Below are 21,186 nucleotides of genomic sequence, written 5' to 3' on the forward strand. Positions count from 1 at the left end.
CAGCAAATCCAGAAATAATCCAATATTGTGATACTGACCGATGGATGCCAGAATGAGTATTGCAATTAATATTAAAATGAAGATTATTTATTGAAACGAGTAAGTACTGAAGAACATGGAAATGAAAAAAATACTGAAATAAATAGGCCCTACTCCATGTCAGATTTAATTTGTCTGGCAGTTGGGTATCTTTTAATATACGGTAGAGCTTCACACGCATCATCCTTGTTTGAAATAATGCAGAACTACTGTGCGTGTGCAGGCAAGTGCCAAAATGAAAAAAAGGGCAACTATAAAAGTAAATAATGAAATGAATGCTGCCATACCTCATGACATATTTATTAGATATGTATTTAATTTAGGCACTCTTGGTTCTCCATGCTAAGAGGTCAAGCACAGCTGCTTTGGTCATGTTTGTTTGTTTTTTTTAATTTCCAGGTCAGTGCGAGTGTGACACAGGCTGGCTGGACAACGTGTTTTTTTTTTTACATTGTAGTGTAATAACAAAATAACAAACTAAAATTACAATTACGGTATATATACATCGAAATGAAATAAGGGACAATGTCCACATCTAATAGTGAAAATGTCCTTTGCTTTTGTATGACTCTCACGGCCAATTGGACGGGACACTGTCGCGGCCAATGGGACGGGATACTTCCTGGATAGCAAAAATTTTAATCATACTACTCATATAATCGTATCTTATTCTAACAGGATTTGTTTCCCAAACGAAAATTGATCATGGCTGCCACTGTATGACATGTGAAATATGTGAAATCACAAAGTTAAATACGTTGAACTTCTGAATGAACCACAAGAATGAAGCTCCAGAATGCACAGGAATGAAGCGCCAGAGTTTTGTTGGAATGAATGAGCAAGTTTTCTCTATTTACACTTATTTATCCATGATAGTAATCTTAGTAGTTTGCCTTTGACTGCGTCTCCATTTCAATCCAATAAACAGCATTACAAAAGTGTGCTGCGGCTTACTTGCCATTTTTGTGTACAGTGACCCAATTAGTAGAAGCTAACGAGCCATTGCTAATATGCGCTAAGCCTGAAGCTCCGCTTATAATTTGGTTTTTGACATTGTGTTGTTACTGTGATGTCAATCTGGCAAAATTGAGGTGGAATTTTCCAAAACTAGAGATTCACTTAATTTTACACTCGAGAGCCAACTATTTGCCGACGAGTGAATTTTCCAAGCTCCAAGCAAACGGCACACAAGGTAGCAGTACAGAGTGTTCTCCAGAGGTTTGGAGCCGGAGTGAAGTGGAAAACACTGCAACAATGGAAGGAAATCCCCACAGAGACCGAGCGCTTGAGAGTCAGCAGTGGTGGACGCTAACATTTATGAACCAGCTTCAAACTTTTGTCTCTTTAGGACGCAATTTTTATGAAGGGAAGCTAGCTAGAACAGCATCGGATAAAACAAACAAGTCAGAGCGGAGAGGGGGGACATTGATTCCTCCAGAAGGGTATCGATCCGGAGGAAATGATGGCAAAGGGAAACAACGCTACGTAGATAAGCTATGCTAATTTTAAAAGGGGGGAAGGAAGCATGACTGCAAAGTTTCCTCCAGACCGACTGGACGCAGTTGTGCAAGAAGCAGAAGCCGCTGGGGGGAAACGCTTGGAAAGATGGCACATAATGAAACTCATCCCTTTCTGGAAATTCTCAAATCCTTTAATACAGGTGAGCGTCGCTGCTGCTGCTGCTTGTGTTTTTCATCTAACACCTCATTGTTGAACACTTTTGCAAATAGTTATTTGGAGGATGGCTGGCTGGATGTTGACCTCAATGACCATGCGGTTCTTACTGCTTCGTCTAGCAGCTACTGTAGTTGTAAATATATTTTTAAACTCTCTGATGTTTGGTACACCAAATATTCACAGGTTTGTTTTTTTTTTTAACAGAATTAGAAGAAAACACCTTTATTCTTTTTTTTAAACTCCTGTTATGTTGCAGGTGAAATAAAGATTTTTTTTCAATGTTGAGTCATTTGTTTAGGTAAACCCAAAAAGTTTTTGGTGAATTTAGTACCATTTTATTTCATCAAGCGGTTGCACAAAATAACATTTTTCAGAAGACATCTACTTGAATAGTCCAAATGTGGCTCGGATGGGCTGCAAAAATATATTGAAAAAAAAAATCACAGCTAGCAAACCCTGCGAAACCCACACAGCAGCAGAGGTGACTGAAGGTTTTATGTAAGATGCCAACTATAGCGGCAGCGTCACAATAGTCGAAAGACGGGTGGTGGTAGGTGACGTGGGCTGTATACGCCGTTTACAAATTTAAAAATCATTTCAAAATAATCATAAAAAGGAGAAAAACAAAACAAATAGGCGGCAAGTCATTTCATGTGGGCAACTGTGCAGCTTCCAACACAGCCTGCCATTTTCAGTGTTCATTTGTATTTTCGACTGACTTTGCGGCCTCCATTTACAGTCAGCTTCATAAACACGCTGCTGACAAAAGTAGCAGAATCAATTGGGAATGATCTGATCATATTCGGCCAAACACTTCAGAACTCATTGGACAGCGCTTCACAGTGTAGATGGACAATATCAGCTGGACATTCCGGCTAGCTGACGGAGCGGTCCGTCTATCCGCCTATAACGGACGTCCATTTTGCCGGTGATGAACGGGAAATAAAAAAAAATTTAAAAAAAGATGGATTCAGCATAAGCGGAAGTGGATTATTGCCCGTCTATAGCCTGACATTGATGGTTATTGTTTCGTTTGATGCAGATCACTTTGCTGCTTGATTTGTGTATTTGACATCAGGCATGTTTTTGGTCAGCTAATAGCATGCCGCGTGACGTCAGGGCCACACCATAGACTCTTGCCAATAATGGATGCGCGCTCGCGGACGACTCCTGTTAGTGCTGCTTGTATTCTGCCCGTTATCTCCGAAAGAAAGATGAGGCGTAAACATTGCTGCTATGGAACTTGCAGAAGCAACTCCAGACACTACCACCATCCACATGTGAAGGATGCATTCTTTATTCTTTTCCCCGAGCCAAAAACTCAGAGGGATGAATGTGAACGATGGCTCAACTTGCGCGGATGTCCAAGTTTAACGGCAACTTTGGTTGGGGGCCGGCCAAATGGTTTTACAGACGACAATCCGGCCTATCCCTTGCTTTTTTTTTTTTTTTTTTTTTTGGGCATGTGAGGGCTTGTAAAGCTCTTGAACAGAATGATGTAGATACACAAAATAACTGCATAATAGTGTCCATCTGTTCGAATACGGCGTTTTTTGGGGGGAGGCGGGGTTAAATGGATAGATGCATAGGCGGATCAAAATTGGGCAATAGTCGGTCGCAGTCTGTAGTCAGAAACGCCAACGGAATTCCGTTTAAAGTCAAAGGGGAACCGCCCCGTAGGCGGGTTCTGTTTTATTCCGGCCGAACAAAATGGCGGATAAACGGACGGCGGAGGGGTACCCCGCTTCTAGGCAGAAGGCGAATTTTTAGAAAAGCTGCCCAGCTCTGGACAATACCCCAAAGCATCCTACGAAAGCAACCGTTTAAAGAAAAAAATCTGCGTTGGTTCCGATTTTTGATGAATCCACGACTTAACCAATTCCGCCTAAGATTCTGTTGCACTGTCTTGGGTTATCCAGGCGACATGATCCTGGCCTTCTGCTTGTCGGTGCTGGTGGGCCTGCTTCTGGGCGCCCTGGTCTACGTCCTGCTGACGTGGGCGTCCCGCCGGCGAGCCAGCGCCCGCATCACCCGACGCTGCCGCAAGAAACGCGGCAAATCCTCCCGCTCCCAAATCCCGCCGGACGGCCAGCTGGGCCTCTACCGGAGCACTTTCCTCAGCGTCTACCGCCAGCCCTCGCTGGAGCCGGTGGGACCTCTGGGGAGCAAACCGGGACCCGAGACGTCCACGTTTCGACCTCTGCCCAGGAAAGGCAGTCTGGAGATGGGAGAGGACACCCGGCGGGTCAGCCCGCCCGAGGACTCGGCCGAGTCGGCGGCCCTGGTTCCGAACAAGCGCCACTCCTTCTGGCTGGGCGGCAACGGACTCAAGGGCTTCCTGCCCTCGCAGACGCCGCCGCCTGCCTACAACAGCATCATCCACGCTTTCCAAGAGTCGCGCACTTGAAGCCGGCCACGGCAAACCCAAGCGGTCAAGACTTTGGCGATTCTATTATCCAAAGTGTTGCTTTCAAGACCCCGCGATGCTCAATCCAGAGATTTGTTTTCGAAATGCAGCAGTTTTACAGCAGAGGGACCTGACGCAAACCGAACAGCATGTTTTTATGAACAGCTTCCGCTAGCTTAATGCTAACCGTTAGCATCGATTTGACAAACAAAAAACAACAGATATTTGAAGACAATTGTTGGAGCGACACGTGTAGAGTGATCACATAAAATCCACGGGCATGTATTCTTTATCCCCCACGAAAAACGACCAATATTACAGCAAGTAGTAGCAGGAGAAGAAATCTTCATTCATTTCAATGAGGAAAGATGACTTGAGATATGGATGTTTTGAAGGTGGACGAATGCAACTTGTATCCCAAGGCACAATTGTATGCTATACATGTATAAAGATCATTTCTGAAAACGTGCGCAATGACTGACAACTATGTTAGTGCTCACTTGTGGCGTTCAACTGTTTTTCACCATTTCAAGTTTCCCAGATTTTGGGGGCGTGGCCAAAATGGCGCCCAGTGACGCACTTCGGCATGCGGCAAGAATCGCTCAGGGTTGCTCGAAATGCCGTCAGATTTTGAAGGCGTACTGTTCAACGTATTCGCAATTGAATAGTGAAAAATTCCACACGCGTGAGTTTTTAACACTTGGCATGCACGAGGGCAGGCAAATACTGTATGTTGCCGGTCAATTTTGACCAGGGCAAAGAATATCGTGTCTGCAACACAGGATGTATTCATACCCTGTCTGACATTACACGAGTGAGTTATCCTTCATCAAATGTTCCGGAGAAAAGGGGAAGAGTATTTTTATGAGCTACATTGAGTGTAGTAGGCGCCGATGTCAAGGCACATTATTGATTATGTAGGATCATTCTGCAGTTCTCTTTTTGGACCATTTCCAGATTCATCATTTCTACACTTTTCTGGACTGTTTCAATTTCCGTCTTGAAGACTGTCACTACTGTCCCACAACAACAACGACAAGTCTGGAGAAGATCACACGATTGCTGACTGAATTAGTCCAAAATTCAAAATGAACAAAGTGAACTTACAAAGCCATCCCCCAAATCATCTCAATGTGTCCAAAATAGCAGCGCAGATCAAAGGTTTGCGGTCTGCATAGTGAGTCGAATGTCAGAGAAGCTGAAGCCCCCCACTGAACTTTAGCAACAACTTTTCCTTCTGTATCATTCAAAACCGGAGGATGTGCCAAGTGGGATACGTTGGCTCTGTCTTTACTTCCTTCAATTCGTTTTCACCAGCGGTTGCCAGTTGTGTGACATCGTTCCCCTTCTGTAAACCAAACTCCAATTAAAAATGCTGTCTAACTAGATTGAACCTGCAGGCAAAAAGCGCACCCCATGCACTCGCATTTGCATGCCATTTTTCGACTCAACTTGCAATTCGGCGCGCTTTGAACGCGTCTACCTGCCTGATGGCAACCCGCTCGGGAAGCAACCCCCCAGCAGCCCCCCCCCCCCTCGTGCAGCAAACGGAGGAGCGGACTGCAAGGCGACACGCTCGCTGCAGCCGTGCAGCGCCTGGGTCGGCATCGTCCGCATCACCACACCGGTACGTGCGACTGCGTCGAGCTTGTCCTTTGAATGCACATTTCCAGCCTTGAAGCGAAATGGCGCTCGTCTTTTTGGGGTCTATTTTTGCAGCGTTAGCCGATCCCGCTATTTTTTTTTTTTTCTCCCCTACTCACTGAAAACACGAATGCACGGAATTGCTCCCAATGATTTTTTGCACACGTAGGAGGTGAAAGTGATGATCTGCATTCTTTGGGCTGTGTGATGATGTCAGAATGGGATGAACAGGCAGGCTGTGTTGGTAGGCATGGAGACGGGCCAATTCTGTCAATGCGGGGCTGCTGTTGCATAGAGACACATTTATATATATATATTTTTAAAAAAACAGTGACTCAAGGTTGATGCTGCGGAATGACGATTATTCAACACGAGCGACATCCCTGTAGGCTGTTTGCTGTTCTCCCCCCCCCCCCCCTCTTATCTAATAAGTGTCCATTGCAACAGGAGAGAGAGACATGGGATGGGCCAGTGGCGTCAAACTCTGAGCTGAACGGTCACCAAGCCCAAGTGTAGAGCGGAAAGTCAGAAAGAGAAAGAGAAAGGCAGCACATCGCATGCAGCGTCCACCTTGAAGGCTTTTCATCTGAATGGAAACATGGACGCCTTCCACGGAGGCTTTTTGACTCAACATGTCCAGAAGCTATGAGGTAGGTGATTGGCACGCTATTCTGCAAGCATCGTCGCCGCACAGTCGCCTGGATCCAGCCCGAAAAACAAAATTGACTCAAGCACAGGCTCGGCATTGCCCGCATTGTCGGTTGAATACGTCAGAGAACAACAGCATTCAGCCGGTTCTGCGTAAGGTTATGCGGCTGTCGTCGGTTGGGGTTTCAAATTAGGGAAAAAAAAAAAACCCACTCTAAAAACATCCATCCATCCATTATCGATAGCGCTTCTCCTCACAAGGGTCGCGGGGCGTGCTGGAGCCTATCCCAGCTGTCTTTGGGCAGTAGGCGGGGGACACCCTGAATTGGTTGCCAGCCAATCGCAGGGCACACAAAGACAAACATCCGCCCTCACAATCACACCTAGGGGCAATTTAGAGAGTCCAATCAACTTACCATGCATGTTTTCGGAACTCTAAAAACAGTTGGGTTAAAAATAACCCAATTTGTGGCAAAAGTGGACCGATCCGCTACAACGTTTTTGCTGAAAACGACCCAAAAAATGGGTCTATTTGTACAAAACAACCACCCAAAATTGGGCTGTTTTGTACGAAAAAAACAAAACAAAAACAAAAACAAGAAGGTGGGTCAAATTGACCCGATTTGTGGATCGCTCCGTTTTTGACTTGACCCAAGTGCTTGACTTGAAAGCTAACCCTTGTTTGAAATCCCAACGCAGAAGTGAAACCCAAATTTGAAACCACAACGTTGGCTTCAAACTCTAAATCAAAAGCCTAACCACTGTTAGACCAAACCTATCCCTAGTTTGAGAGGCCAACCATTGCTTGAAACCCCGAGCATGGCTTCAATCCTCCAATAGAATTTCTAACCCTTGTTTGAAACCCAAGCCTTGGCTTCAAAGCCAAATTTGACAGCCTAAGTAAGCCGTGCTGGAAAGCCACGGCTAAGCGCGGCTTCGGAGACCCGAGCGGTCAATTGTGAGGCAGCTGTAGCGTTGTCCGTCGCAAGTGTGCCTAACGAAGTGTCCAGTGAGGCCGGCCTTAACCATCGGGGCCTTGGGCGGCGTGTCTCCGTGCAGCCGGGCCACTCAGTAGGGATGTTGGCGGCCGTGGAACACGGTCCCATCCTGTGCAGCGACTCCAACATCCTGTGCCTGTCGTGGAAGGGCCGCGTGCCCAAGAGCGAGAAGGACAAGCCCGTGTGCCGCCGGCGCTACTACGAGGAGGGATGGCTGGCCACGGGCAACGGCCGCGGCGTGGTGGGCGTCACCTTCACCTCCAGCCACTGCCGCCGGGACAGGAGCACCCCGCAGAGGATCAACTTCAACCTCAGGGGACACAACAGCGAGGTACGACCGAGGCGCGCTCGGCCTTCTGCCGTGAAAGCACCCGCCGAACGGCCTGCGAGCCGGCATAGAGGAAAAGGGTCACGGCGACCGGCAAAAATGAACAAGCAGAGGGCTAGCGCTGACGGAAAAGTGCGATGATAACCGTGGAACATATAAATGGAACGAAATTGACAAAACCCAACGGCGGGTACCAAATGAACAAAAACGGTAGCAAAATGATGGGTAGCAAAAAATGACGAGAACCGTGGAACAAAAGAATCGACAATAAGCATGAAACAGAAAAGGTAGCACGCCATCCGAATGACGACAAAGAGGAAAAGTGTGAGACGAAGCATAGAGCGAGAAAAATGAACAAAAAGGTTGGAGTAACGGCAAAGCTGTGACAAGAACCATCGAACGGGAGCCTGCCGAATGCATGGGCAAACGCGAGGACAGGGAATGACCTCATCCCCCACAGCAGACGCTAGGCTAAATAGCATGCGTGTGGGCTAACGAGCCCAAAGTGTCCGTTTGCGGCCGCAGGTGGTGCTGGTGCGCTGGAACGAGCCCTTCCAGAAGTTGGCCACGTGTGACATGGAAGGAGGAATTTTCGTGTGGATCCAGTACGAGGGAAGGTGGTCGGTGGAGCTGGTCAACGACAGGGGGGCCCAGGCAAGTGGCTCGCTTCGGCCGCGGGGACCTCGCGCGCTCGGGTTTTGGGTCCAAAACGGAAGCGCCGGTCAACCCTCTGCTGCGGGCAAAAGTTCCGCGGCCACGGGTCGCGCAGCTTTCTGCTCTGGTCCACGTTCAGCGCAAATGTTGACTCAGGTCAAAATTCCCGCCTCAAATGTCGACAAAGATTTGTCGCTACACAAGGCCTTTTTTCAACTTTTTGCTCCAGACAAAAGTTCCAGCGCCAGGGAGCAGCTTGACAAAAGGTCAATGGCGACGTGACCGACGACCGTGCGTCAACATTTGCGTCCGATATTCCGCTTGCAAAAAGTGGAATTCCTTGGTTGACACTTTTGCACCCTCATGGTTTGCTTTGCGCTCCTGGGCTTCGGCAGAGGTGCCATCGGTCCAATGTCAACATCGGATGTGGTGACTGACCTCCTCAACGTTGCCTCAATGTCGGGCTTGTTTGGCCGCCGCAGGTCAGCGACTTCACGTGGTCCCACGACGGCACTCAGGCGCTCATCGCCTACCGCGACGGTTTCGTGCTGGTGGGCTCGGTCAGCGGGCAGCGCCACTGGTCCTCGGAGATCAACCTGGAGAGCCAGATCACGTGCGGCATCTGGACGCCCGACGACCAGCAGGTGCGCGTGCGCGCGCGCGCGCCTCTCATGCGCTCTCACATGACATTGGCAAAAGCCAAACGCTCTCCAAAGCGCCGGAATGCTCCCACACTAACATCTCACCCAAAAGCCGAAGCACTCTCACACGCCAATACGGAAATGCTCTTTCGCATGCGCGCAACTAAACTGCTCTCACGCGCCCACACTAGTACTGAGATGCTCTCACGCACATACACCGCCGCTGAAAGGCTCTCACATTACGACCGAAATGTTCTCACACATGCTACTCCTGAAATGCTCTTACACTGCTATTGAAATGCTCACATACATACTACTCAAAATCTTCTCCCACGCTACCGAAATGCTCTCCCACATTGGTCAAACGCTCTCACACATACGTACGACCGGGTACCCTGGAGCTGTCCCAACACGGGAGGCGCGTTGCAGGTGTTGTTCGGCACGGCCGACGGCCAGGTGATCGTGATGGACTGCCACGGCCGCATGCTGGCGCACGTGCTGCTGCACGAATCCGACGGCATCGTGGGCATGTCCTGGAACTGCCCCGACTTCCTGGTGGAGGACAGCACCGAGAGTGACACCGACTCCGACGACAACTTCCCGCCTTTAGGTGCCCGCCCGCCCGCCCGCCCGCCCGACCGACCCTTAGCGCTTGATCCCCGTAGACTTAGTGAAGCAGCATGCGGCTTCATCGTAAGTCGTCTTCCCGCAAGCGACGGCATTTGCGATGGCGCCGCCGTCCTGGCCGGTCGCGTCGCGCGCATCCCACTAACATCGAGTGTGGCTTGATGTCGATGCGTTTAGTGCGGCGAGTCAAGCCCTTGTTGACGGTCACCTTCTTATCGGGGGAAATCAGCTTGATGAACAACTACGATGACCTGTCCCCCGCCGTCATCCGCTCGCGCTTGAAAGGTACGTACGACCACATCGGAGCACCACGCATCACTTTTCTTCCACAATTTCTGCCCTTTCCCGCCTTATTCCAAAATACAACCCAAACGGCCCGACTGGCGACTTTTGAAATTCAAGCGATCGTTTGGCCGATTAAAAAAGACCCCGAAAAATTGGACTTAAGATCCGAGTGTTGCACGGTGGCGGTTTGAACGGACGCAGCAAGCATCACGAGGCGGGGTTTGTAGCCGTCGCGCGCATCTACGCATTGGTCTTCATTTATGTCTGGAAGATTGTCACACTGCCCCCGGTGGCCGCATCAGGAGCAGCGCAATGAATTGAACGGACGCAGCAAGCATCACGAGGCGGAAAGGGATTCTTCCCTTTTGATTCCGATTAATTCACTTCTATCAATATGATACGAAAATGTCATGTTATGACTATTAGGAAAGTGGGACGGGTGGAATTTGAAAAGTTTTCTTCCTTCCTCCCCACTCCTTTTTTGCACAGCACGCGTGAAGCTTGTTTCGTTGCTGCTAGTGTGCACGGTGATGGCGTTTGGTCGCTTTTGCTTTGTTTGTTACAAATGCGTCTTTGCTGCTGTTGAGCTTCTTTGTTTTGGCCCGCTCCAAAACAAACAAGGAAAAACAAATCAACTTATTCCGTCGTCGTTTGATGAAGTCCCGTCTTATCAAGTGCCATTTTCCTGAGCGCGTTCCTTCATTTGAATGGGGAAAGACTTGTTTTTCATTTTGTTCACGTCAATAAAGGCTTTTGTATGTACAGTATGTACTGACTGTGTTGTTGAATTGTGAGGGATTTCATCCATTTTGTTCTCCGGCTGGAGCATGGAAAGTGGAAGAAGGGAAGCGACTTTGGGGACGCGCTCAATGTTTGACTTGGAATGTGCTGTTTTTCTTTGCCTCCCCGCTGACGTTTGAAGACGTGGAGGCGCAGTGGTGCTCGCAGGGCGACCTCCTGGCCGTGGCCGGCATGGAGCGACACGGGCTGCCTTCCGACGCCGGCGTGAGCAGGAACGCTCTGGTTAAGTTCTACAACGTGCAAGGGGAACACATCTACACTCTGGAAACGCCCGCGCAGGTAGCAAAGTTGCGCACCTTTGCACTCCCTTTTAGCTCGCAAGTTCTTGGACGCCACGGTTTACACGCAAGCCCAGCCCGTGAAAACTCTGCTGCTAATCAAAACAGCAGCGCCTATTTAGCCTGTAGGGATGTCGGCGCCTTGGCAGTGAGCAGAAATGGATGTCTTGCACCAGTGAGCAGAAATGGAGCATTGAAGTTGTTGAACCCTGGTGCTTTCAGAGGCCCATCACCACCATCTGCTGGGGCCACCGGGACTCGCGGCTGTTCCTGGCGTGCGGGCCGGCGCTCTACGTGGTGCGCGTGGAGCACCGCGTGGCCAGCCTACAGCTGCTGTGCCAACAGGGCATCGCCAGTGCCCTGCGCGAGGAGAAGGACGTGGGCAAGCTCAACATGCCCTCGCTGCTCTGCTCCTACGTCACCAGCGCCTTCATCCCCACCATCAAGGTGCCGGCCCACGACGAGTGCCCGACCACCGCATTATTTGTGCAAATCGCGTCTGCGCCTCGGCTCGCTAAAGGGCGGTCGGGATTGCGGGGTTTTTAAACATTTTTTTTTTGCCCTAGCCCCCGATTCCGGACCCCAACAACATCCGAGACTTTGTCAGCTACCCCACGACGGGCAACGAGCGGCTGCACTGCACCATGAAGCGGGCGGAGGACAGCCCCGAGGCGGGCGGCCCCTGCTACACCCTCTACTTGGAGTACCTGGGCGGGCTGGTGCCCATCCTGAAGGGCCGGCGCATCAGCAAATTGAGGCCCGAGTTTGTCATCATGGACCCCAAAACTGACAGCAAAGCCGGTGAGTAGGGCACACGTGACTAAAAGCGCGCTGGATTTCCTTTTAGGAAATCGATAGGAAACAGCCATAGGTTAGCCCATTTTTATTTTTCAAATTCACTACTCGGCGTTGTAATTGTTTACAAGAACAAAATTGTTCAGGTGTAACGAGACGCACACCTTGGGATCAAAAATAACCCCATTATGGGTCAAAAAGGGTCACTTTGACCTAACTTTGTTTTGTTTTGCATGCAACAACCCCCAAATGGGAATGGAAGAAATCCCCCAAATTGACCCAAGTAGTGTTGGACTTGGGCCCTTTTTGATCCATATTTGGGTTGTTTTTAACCTAACTGTTGTTAGAGTGATATTTGTTGTTGTTGCTTTGATGTTCTTTTTGCTTTGGAACTGCCCTGTCCTCTTTGCTCAGACTTTCTTCTTGTTACGTTATCAAGACTGACCTGAACTGTGGCAAGGGAAGACTGCGGTTCTTTAGACCTCCTTTGTGTTCCTTTGTGACCTCCTGGATGAATTGTCGCCGCGCTCTTGGGGTCATTTGCGTAGGCCGGCCACGCCTGGGAGGGTTCATGTTTTTTCCATTTGAGGAAAATGGCTCTCACTGTGCTGCGCCAGAGCAAAGAAAGCTTTAGAAACGGCGTTGGGACTTGTGCTTGCAGACTCGTCTGTTCTTGAATGTCCCCATTCGGTGGCAACCTTTTCAGCCCTTTAGGCCGACTTCATTTTTGTCAAACCGGTTGTGTTGAAGTGATTTCTTGATTGAACAGGTCTGGAGGGTGGGTGCGGTCAGTGAAAATGAACTCAGCTTTCTGAAAAAAAAGAAATTAGCCAGTTAATTCATGATTTAACAAGCAGGGCAAGTTTTCTTGAGTTCTCTCTCTCTCTATCTGTCATATATATATATATATATATATATATATATATATATATATATATATATATATATATATATATATATATATATATATATATATATATATATATATATATATAAATAAAATATATGAAAAACAATACTCTCATTAAATGTCATTTTGTGCCAAGGACAACGAATGTGACGTGGATGTGCCCGGTTGCCTGGCAACCTTACAGCCATGCCAAAGCAAGGCTCTGAGAACTTGAAAGCTTGAATGTCAGCTCAGCGGAAGACTAAAAAATGTTTGAAAGGCTATGCACGTTCTCTCTTCACACTGCCTGTCATTGACCTTGCACAGCAACAAGCTTACTCATGATGCCTTAACTACTTTTGAAAAAAAAAACAAAAAAATGTGGCGGTTCCCCCTTAGAGGAGGTGTGCGTCAACCCCATGATCTCGTACGCCGACAGCTGCAACTGCTCCGACTCCAGCGACGTGGAGCTGAGCGACGAATGGGTCGGCAAGAAGTCACCCAAGTTCTCCCGGGGAAACAGGTGGGCCTAACTACAAGGCACGTATACGTACGCTGTAACTGAACCCTGACGTGAATTACGACTACTGGGCCTAAGTTGAAGTTTTCAACGGTGATCTGGGGCATTCACGAGTTGCAAAGATAGCAAAGCCCGGAGCGAGTAGGAAAGTTTGACATTGATGAGATAACGGAAAGTTCAAAATAAGAATAAGAATAAGAATGCCTTTATTGATCCCACAGTGGGGAAATTTTCATTCCATTCTGTTTGCTCCACAGAATGAACCTGGAACCGCGCAAATCTCCTAAAGTGTCCCGCGCCCACCAGGAGGGCCAGCGCTCACCGCGCTTACCGTCCAAAAAGCCTCTGGTTCGATCCCCCAGCCTGACGCGCCGGGAGTTTTCCATGGACGGTCTCACCGAGGTATCACACGCGCTACCTGGCTGCGCATAGCAACAACAACAAAAAAGTACTAGGGCTGCTCAGTTTACGACCGAGTTCCGTCCTGAATTGGTAGAGATTTGTAAAGAAGCAACGCGTTTTTAGATGACCAAAAGAGAGTATGGAAAAACGTATCTGCGGGGTTTTCCCCCACCGGTCTCTTTGTTAGCAGGTAAAATGCTAACTGGGTCTGGAGAGTGACGGGACCGCCTTTTAAAGCTTGCTTTGACAGTCTTTTGAGTCCGTACGGTTTTCCTCAATGACGCCGCACACCACATACCACGCGCGTACACACCTGGACATTGTAGGGAGCACATACGCACATGTGGCGGCTACACGCGACACGCTATGCCGAAATGCTTCCGAATGCCTTTGTATTGTTGTGCGTTACTCTCCTCTCAGGTCTCCTCTTAATCAGGTGAAATGCATGCTCTTTAGAATGGCGGCTGACTGAAAGCGTCCACGTCTTCCCCGTCTGTTGTTTTGTTCGCTGTGCTCTGCAGCACAGTTACTTGGCTCAGGTCACATCCAACATCTGGGGGACCAAGTTCAAAATCGTGGGACTGGCTGCGTTCTTGCCCGCCAATCTCGGCGCAGGTAAGTGTCGTAAAAATGCTACGCAACTTTTTGCTTCAAGCTTAAACGGAGCCACTACAGCACTTCGGTTCGTCGACCGAGTAAACGCTAACGGTGTGAACTGTGAACTGTAAACTGTAAATGATGATGCGCCAATGACGTGATTGTGTTTTGATTCGCATTGGTTTCATGCCATTTGAAAGTACGTTTTGTTGGATTGACTTCCAAAATAACATTGCCGCAGTAGCCTTGATGTTTGGTAGCGAGCGGCTGAGCAGTACTTTACTTGTTCACGGAGTATATGCGATGAAAGCACGCGGCAGTTGCCCTCCGTTTCATGAGCAATCTCAAGGATGGACTTATCGCATAGCGTGTCTATCCATCTACTTAGCACAAGATGGCAACCAGTTAGCCAACGTGCTCGAGTCTTGATGCGTTTGTGTGTGTGTTTCAGTCATCTACAAGACAAGTCTGCTTCATTTGCAACCACGGCAGATGACCATTTACCTCCCGGAGGTGCGCAAGATATCGCATGACTTCATGAGCCTGCCCGTGTTCAACCCCAACGTGTTCAGCGAGGACGAGGACGACTTGCCAGGTTTATCATGTATCAATACCCGATCGGTCTTTTCCGTGCGAAAAGCAGAGGTGGCAAAAGAACTCGTACTCTGAATTGAAGTAGAAGTACAGATACTTGTGTGAAAAAAGACAAGTGCTGATTCAACTGGTAAAAAGTAAATACTGTAAGCACTAACCCTGAAAGATCCGTACCAAAACAAAGTCTTTGTACGCGGTCACTTCCACTAACAGTCTTCTCCCCCCGTGAAGTGATGGGCTCATCGTCGGGAGACAACCCGCCCTGCACCGCCAACATTCCCATCGCTCCCATCCACAGCCCGGCGCAGGCCATGTCGCCCACTCAGAGCATCGGCCTGGTTCAGTCCCTCCTGGCCAATCAGAACATTCAGCTTGATGTCCTCACCAACCCCACGACCAATGCGGCGGCATCTGTCTCCGTTCCCGTTTCCGACCACAGCCGAGACCCCCCGGTTGCCGCAGCGTATCCCGTCCCGGCCAGATACCCAAACCCCGGGCAGGTGATGTTCAACGGGCTGGAGATGGGTCCGCTTCTGCCCGGTACGCTACCTCCCCCGCCTCCGCCTCACCATCTCCCGCCGCAGCCGCGGTCCCAGCCGCCTCGCCAACAGCAGCTGCAGTCCAGGCAGCAGCAGCAACCCTCGCAGGCCCATCAGCAGCAACGCCACCATCTTCAGCAGCAGCAGCTTCAGCAGCAGCAGCAGCTTCAGCAGCAGCAGCTTCAGCAGCAGCAGCTTCAGCAGCAGCAGCAGCAGCAGCAGCAGCAGCAGCAGCAGCAGCCTTCGCATCAGCAGCAGCACCAGGTCCAGCAGCACCAACAGATGCCACAGAACCCAGCCCCGGTGGCGGCGGGGGGCCACCCGTTTCAGCAGCAGCAACAGATCCAGCAGCAGCAGCAACAAATGCAGATGCAGCATGAACAAATGCAACAGCAGCAGCAGCAGATGCAGCAACAGCAGCAGCAGATCCGCCAGCAGATTCAGGAGATGAGACAGCAACAGCAGCAGCTCCAGCAGCAGCACCAGCAGATCCAGCAGCAGCACCAACAAATGCAGAGGCAGCACCAGCAGATGCAGCAGCAGCTGAAGATGCAAATGACGCTGCCCCCGGCGCCCACCGGCTACCCCGCCATTTCCCTACAGCAGATACGTCTCCTGCCTCCGCTTCCTCCGCCGCCCACCGCCGAGCCCGGACTGGATCGAGAGCACATGTTGAAGCCAAGCCTGCCCCGGACTTTACCCCCTTCCTTTAGTACCAGAGATGGTGGATCTGTGGAGATTCAGGTGAGGAAGGTGAACCCTCCTCCTCCGTACCCGGGTACGGTGGCGTCTGCGGCGGCCACGGTGGAAGCCACGGCCCAAACACTGGTCGCCAACTGCGACGGCCCCAGCATCCTGGCTGCCGACACCTGCCTGAAGAAAGAGGACTTTTTGCTTCAGCCGGTGACCATACAGTACCCGACGCCTCTCGGGTACGAAAGGATCACGACGTTCGACAGCAGCGGGAACGTGGAGGAAGTCTGCCGCCCCCGAAGGCGCCTCATCCGCAACCAAAACGCGTACACTGCCCACGGCTCGGCCACATTGAAGGTAACCTCCTCGGAGAATAAAAAGATTCATCTTCCCTACAGTTCGGCAACACTCAGCCGTCTGTCGGTCCCGCGGTACTCCATACCGAGCGGCGACCCGCCCCCTTATCCTGATCCGGCCAATCAAGTGCCAGCTACCCTCGCTCCTCCACCACAGAGATTGGAAAGCAGTCTGATCCATGCCACGCTGCGCCGCGACCGCCGCGACATGACGCTCAAAGTCCCTGCCATGATGGACAGCTCCAGGACGCTTCCCACCAAGGCCAAGATGAACAGCACGTTGGGTTTGACCTACCAGCAGAGGTCGCCCACAGCATTGTACACGTGCACGCAGTGCAGCAGCAACAGCAGCAGCAGCACCAGTGTTAGCGTTAGCGGCGGTGGCACATCCAGTAGCGGCATTGCGGGCGGAACGGTGGTCAGGCAGGACTTCCCCCCGGGGAAAGGAGCACACCATAGCACAATCATTGTGCACTCCAAAAGTGCCTCCCAGTCGTCCTACAGTCTCCTGGCTTCCATGGACACCAGCCGCCACAGAACCGTGTATGTCAACTCCGCTTTCACAGAGGACGAGACTCTGAGCCAGCACTGTCACCTGGACAAAGCCGTCCGGCAGATGACCCTCGGTGACGTCGGCCTCGCAGCAAGACGCCCCCCGCCTTACCAGTGGGACGCCTCTGCCGCGGAGGAGTTCTGGCTTGCCCCAGAACAAACAATGCTGGCTCCCCCGCCGCCACCTCACAAACCCCCTCCTCTCATCCTGGGCCAGGCCCAGCACTTGGACGTGACGCGGCTACCGTTCGTCCTTGCGACGAAGCCCCCGTCCAGTCCCGGCACCGGCACACTCACGTTCCCATCTGGCTACCAGATATCCCTCTCTCCCTTCCCTCCCGGTGTGGGCCACAGTAGACCCCCCATGCAGACCTTACAGAACCCCCCACCTCAATGTGCTCCAGGCGAAGTGGTTCTTCCCGTTCCGTTTGCTCAGCAGGACTCCAACTTGGTTTTATCGACAGGGTACTCCACAAGTCTGGCTAACTTGGCATGCTGCCCCCTGCCCCCGATGTACCCAGGGTCCAGCTCCTGCGCCGGGCTTCAGCTGCACGCTGTCAACCTGCATCCCTGGAACCCGTACCCCTGCCCGCCACCCATGCAGGACCCCCCCGCACCCCCTCTTCCAACCAAAACTCATCAGATATTAGAGAAGCCCATTCTCTCGCCGCCCCCTCCGACTGCACCGCCACCGCCACCCCCTCTGCCTCCACCACCGCCACCCTCAGAGTTACCCCCCTCTAAATGCGCCGCAGAGGATCTGCCGGAGTCTGGCAACAGCTTTCCGGAGCCATCGTCCCTCAACGAAAGTCCTGCGGCGCAGGAGTCGGACCGCTTCAACAAAAAAAGCCGCAAGAGACTGGACAGCCGAGCCGAGGAGGCCAACGTGTCCTCGGTGTCTCGAAAGGACGGTCGCGCGCTGTCGGATTTCAACTCTCTGATCGCCAGCCCGCGACTGGGCAGCAGAGAAAAGAAAAAACCCAAGGGAGCCCGGGAGCAGCTCAACAGGACCAAGAAGATGAGCCGGGCTGCCAATGAATTCCAGGACAGCTCCGAGAGTGAGCCGGAGCTTTTTATTAGCGGTGACGAACTGATGAACCAGAACCAGAGCAGCAAGAAGAGCTGGAAGAACAAGCGTAGCCTTCGCATGGCCAGCGAGCTGGAGGAGATCAAGTGCCGCAAGGCCAACGAACGGGAGGACCGCAGTTTAGGCAGCCAGGGCTTCGTCTATGTGATGGCCAACAAGCAGCCTCTGTGGAACGAAGCTACGCAGGTTTACCAGCTGGACTTTGGAGGACGGGTCACGCAGGAGTCTGCTAAAAACTTCCAGATTGAGCTTGATGGCCGACAGGTAATTTGACGGATGGATGGATGGATGGATGGAACTCATAGCTGGTAGAATCTAGAATCTAGAATCTAGGTAGAATTTTTTTACACCTCTGCTCCTTGGTCCAGAGATCCAGGTTTCATTCTCTGTCTACCTGCTACGGCGGCTATATTTCCCTCCCACATTCCAAACATCCATGTGAGGCTAACTAAAGGCTCTAATTGCACCATAGGTTTGGATGTGGGTGGGAAGAGTCTTCTATGAACCTCGCATGCATATTTTGCTGATTTGAGGAAAACAGAGGAGTTTTTGGGAAGGAGAACGCAGATTCAAACTTGGATCTCCCGACTTTGTGGCAGCCTTGCTAACCATACATAATTGTAATGCCAACGACTGTGTGTCATCTATTTTGCAAAGTGTGATGGATGAGGCACATTCTTGACCTTGATTTAATGTGAAAGTTGGAAAAGTTACTAGTGGTGACATTTGCTTATTTATGTACATCCTGACAATTATTTTTGTAAAAAACAAAAAAAAAAAAAAAAAACCACATTTTTAGGTGATGCAGTTCGGACGCATCGACGGGAACGCCTACATCCTGGATTTCCAGTATCCCTTCTCGGCCGTGCAGGCGTTTGCCGTGGCCTTGGCCAACGTGACTCAACGGCTGAAGTGACATTTTGGGGGGGGGGGGGGGGGGGTTGAATGGCACTGGCGCATTCTTACAGTATTTGTTGTTCCAGCAGCTTTTTGGGCCATTTATCACCATTTCCCATTGTTACATTTATGACATGAGCACTTTGACCCGGTACGATGAATGTTCGAAATATTCTATGAAAACAAGCCTCCCTATGAAAATAAGCTACATTTGAACTAACCGCACCTTCTGAATGGAATTATAGTAAAGTTGAATTATAGATAGGCCAACTATAGCCGGAGTATTACAAATTCCACACTGAGATGCAATGGCATTGTTTGGGTATCTTATGAAAGAAAATGTGAAGTTTTATCAAGAACGCAAATATATGAAGTAGATGTTTTTTTGTGTTTCACCATTGTCCACACACTATGATGATGATGAATGTATTAACGAGTGTCAGAGTTTTTTTCGTATATTTTTCTCGATACATGTTACTTCTACAAAGTGGTGCACACCCTTATTAGTGGAATCCGGAAATTGTTACTATTCGTCTTTTGGGGGGCCTTAACATGCTCAAAAACATTTTTACAAGTGTGTGTATCCTGGTGAAATTGTTTAGAGGTCCCTGAAGGGGGTTCGCCCCCATCCAGAGACTCACTCAGTAGCGCCCCCTTGACTTGAACAGTTTGAAAAAACACTCCCTGACACCAGTTTCAAAAATGGACACAATATTTGGTGGACATGTCTCTCATATCTGTTTTGGCGAAAAAACAGGACTTGTACTTCGAGGAACTCCTACACTGAAAAAATGGTGTGTTGAATTTACTCAATTTCATTTCATCAGGTGGGTGCACAAAATAAAATCATCTGGATCCAGATGATTTTATTTCATGCAACCCCTTGACGAAATGAAATTGAGTAAATTCAACAAAAAAATGTTTTTTGGTGTGTACTCGGAAATTTGCACGAATAAGCCCCAATAAGACCCAAGCAGGTTTTCTAGGCGTTAAATTACCATTCAACCACAATTTTTTGGTTTGTTATTTTGTGCTTACACCATGTAATAATGATCGTAATTGCTCGCAAGCTTTAATTTGAATCATTTCCAACCATGCGTAAAGTTTTCACGTAAAAAAAAGAAAAAAAAATGGACAAAAACCAAGAAGTGGCTTTATGTTGTCATTTTTGGCCGGGTGCTTTTGAGGCTACTTGAAATATTCTATTTGAATGTGTCAATCAGTGCTATTTGTCTGCTACCAACCGCAAAATAAGATCACATGCTGCAGGTTTTTTTTTCAAGTACAGTGTTCCCCCTCGATTCGACCCCGTACAAAGGGGTTCATAATGCCTATAGATTTTTTTTCCCCTATTAGACAATGCTTAAAAAAAAAAAAAAAAAATCAGTGAATAGATGAATATGTGGTGGAGCACTGTACAGTTTTTCCGCATTCATTTATACTTTTGCACTGACAAAGGTTTATTGATGATGTCAGCAAAGAAACATTACAACAGGATTCAACATCAGATACTCATGCATTTTGGAGATAAACTGTTAGATCCGGTGCTTAATGTACAAAAAAAACTCATGTGATCATCACCTCGAAAAATTTCTATTTAATGTCATGCTGCTCTATAGATTTCTGTGACTGTGTGTGTGGTAGTGATCTGCAATATCGATTTATGATGTGTTGTTAAGTTTTATTTCTCCTCTTAATTTGTGTTAAAAAAAAAAAAACATATGAGATGTGACCATAGATTTACATTTGACATGGACCCATAGGCTGGAAAAAATAAAAGCAATCAATAATTAAGTAAATAAAAGATTTATTCCAAAAGTTTCACATTCCACTTTGTCTTATTAGATTTCCAAATCTAAATGCTGGAGCATTCCAAACCTTCCATTCCAAAAAGGAAATGTTTGTATGGTTGCGTTTATATTCAGGTATTATTTTTTACAGAATGTTTTTAATCTTTTTTATATGGAATTTAACTTAATTCATTACCTTTTAAATTAATGTAGTCTTCATTTGTATAATTATATAACACCACTTCAGAAATATAATCACATTGATGCACATTCATTTATTTATACATGAAAAACCCCTTAAGGAATGAATAACTGTTAAAAACTAGTAATGACCAAGGTAGTTTTGCAAAATTGGAAGAAAAAAAAGGGGAAAATGTTTAAATGCTTGTTTTTCATTGTAGATTGATTAAATCTCATTACTATGACATTATTTTTTTTGTTTATTTAA

General features: G+C 49.0%; 3 protein-coding genes across 5 annotated transcripts in view; 2 read left to right on the top strand and 1 right to left on the bottom strand.

Annotated features, from left to right (window-relative positions):
* Positions 1-1,328: 1,328 nt before the first annotated feature.
* On the top strand, positions 1,329-4,592 carry myct1b (myc target 1b). The gene is made up of 2 exons (XM_086049739.1): positions 1,329-1,699; positions 3,636-4,592. The coding sequence occupies exons 1-2, from the start codon at positions 1,645-1,647 to the stop codon at positions 4,121-4,123; spliced, it is 543 nt and encodes a 180-aa protein (XP_085905865.1). The 5' UTR covers positions 1,329-1,644; the 3' UTR covers positions 4,124-4,592.
* Positions 4,593-5,626: 1,034 nt separating this feature from the next.
* tulp4b (TUB like protein 4b) lies at positions 5,627-20,770 on the top strand. Of its 2 annotated transcripts, none has more exons than XM_086048635.1 (16): positions 5,627-5,750; positions 6,215-6,417; positions 7,475-7,744; positions 8,267-8,395; positions 8,878-9,039; positions 9,466-9,646; positions 9,841-9,948; positions 10,871-11,028; positions 11,250-11,474; positions 11,594-11,828; positions 13,111-13,234; positions 13,489-13,633; positions 14,155-14,248; positions 14,682-14,825; positions 15,056-18,315; positions 18,851-20,770. In XM_086048635.1, the coding sequence occupies exons 2-16, from the start codon at positions 6,400-6,402 to the stop codon at positions 18,965-18,967; spliced, it is 5,370 nt and encodes a 1,789-aa protein (XP_085904761.1). In that variant the 5' UTR covers positions 5,627-5,750; positions 6,215-6,399; the 3' UTR covers positions 18,968-20,770. The 2 variants fall into 2 exon arrangements, with proteins under 2 accessions (XP_085904761.1, XP_085904762.1); XM_086048636.1 differs by lacking the exon at positions 5,627-5,750 and adding an exon at positions 5,784-5,939.
* Positions 11,948-21,186, bottom strand: part of ahi1 (Abelson helper integration site 1) — a 33,688-nt gene continuing 24,449 nt past the window's right edge. Inside the window, exons 26-27 of one of the 2 annotated variants that reach the window (XR_015089225.1) lie at positions 12,521-12,633; positions 11,949-12,430 (exon numbers count right to left, since the gene is read on the bottom strand). The gene's annotated coding sequence lies outside the window, so the exon portion shown is untranslated. Of the gene's footprint in view, positions 12,634-21,186 lie in introns of both variants that reach the window. The other variant, XR_015089224.1, reaches the window with a different exon arrangement.

This window comes from Filicampus tigris, chromosome 13 (genome assembly GCF_054856515.1).
Source record: "Filicampus tigris isolate MCC_2025a chromosome 13, RoL_Ftig_1.0, whole genome shotgun sequence".
Classification (NCBI taxonomy): Eukaryota; Metazoa; Chordata; class Actinopteri; order Syngnathiformes; family Syngnathidae; genus Filicampus; species Filicampus tigris.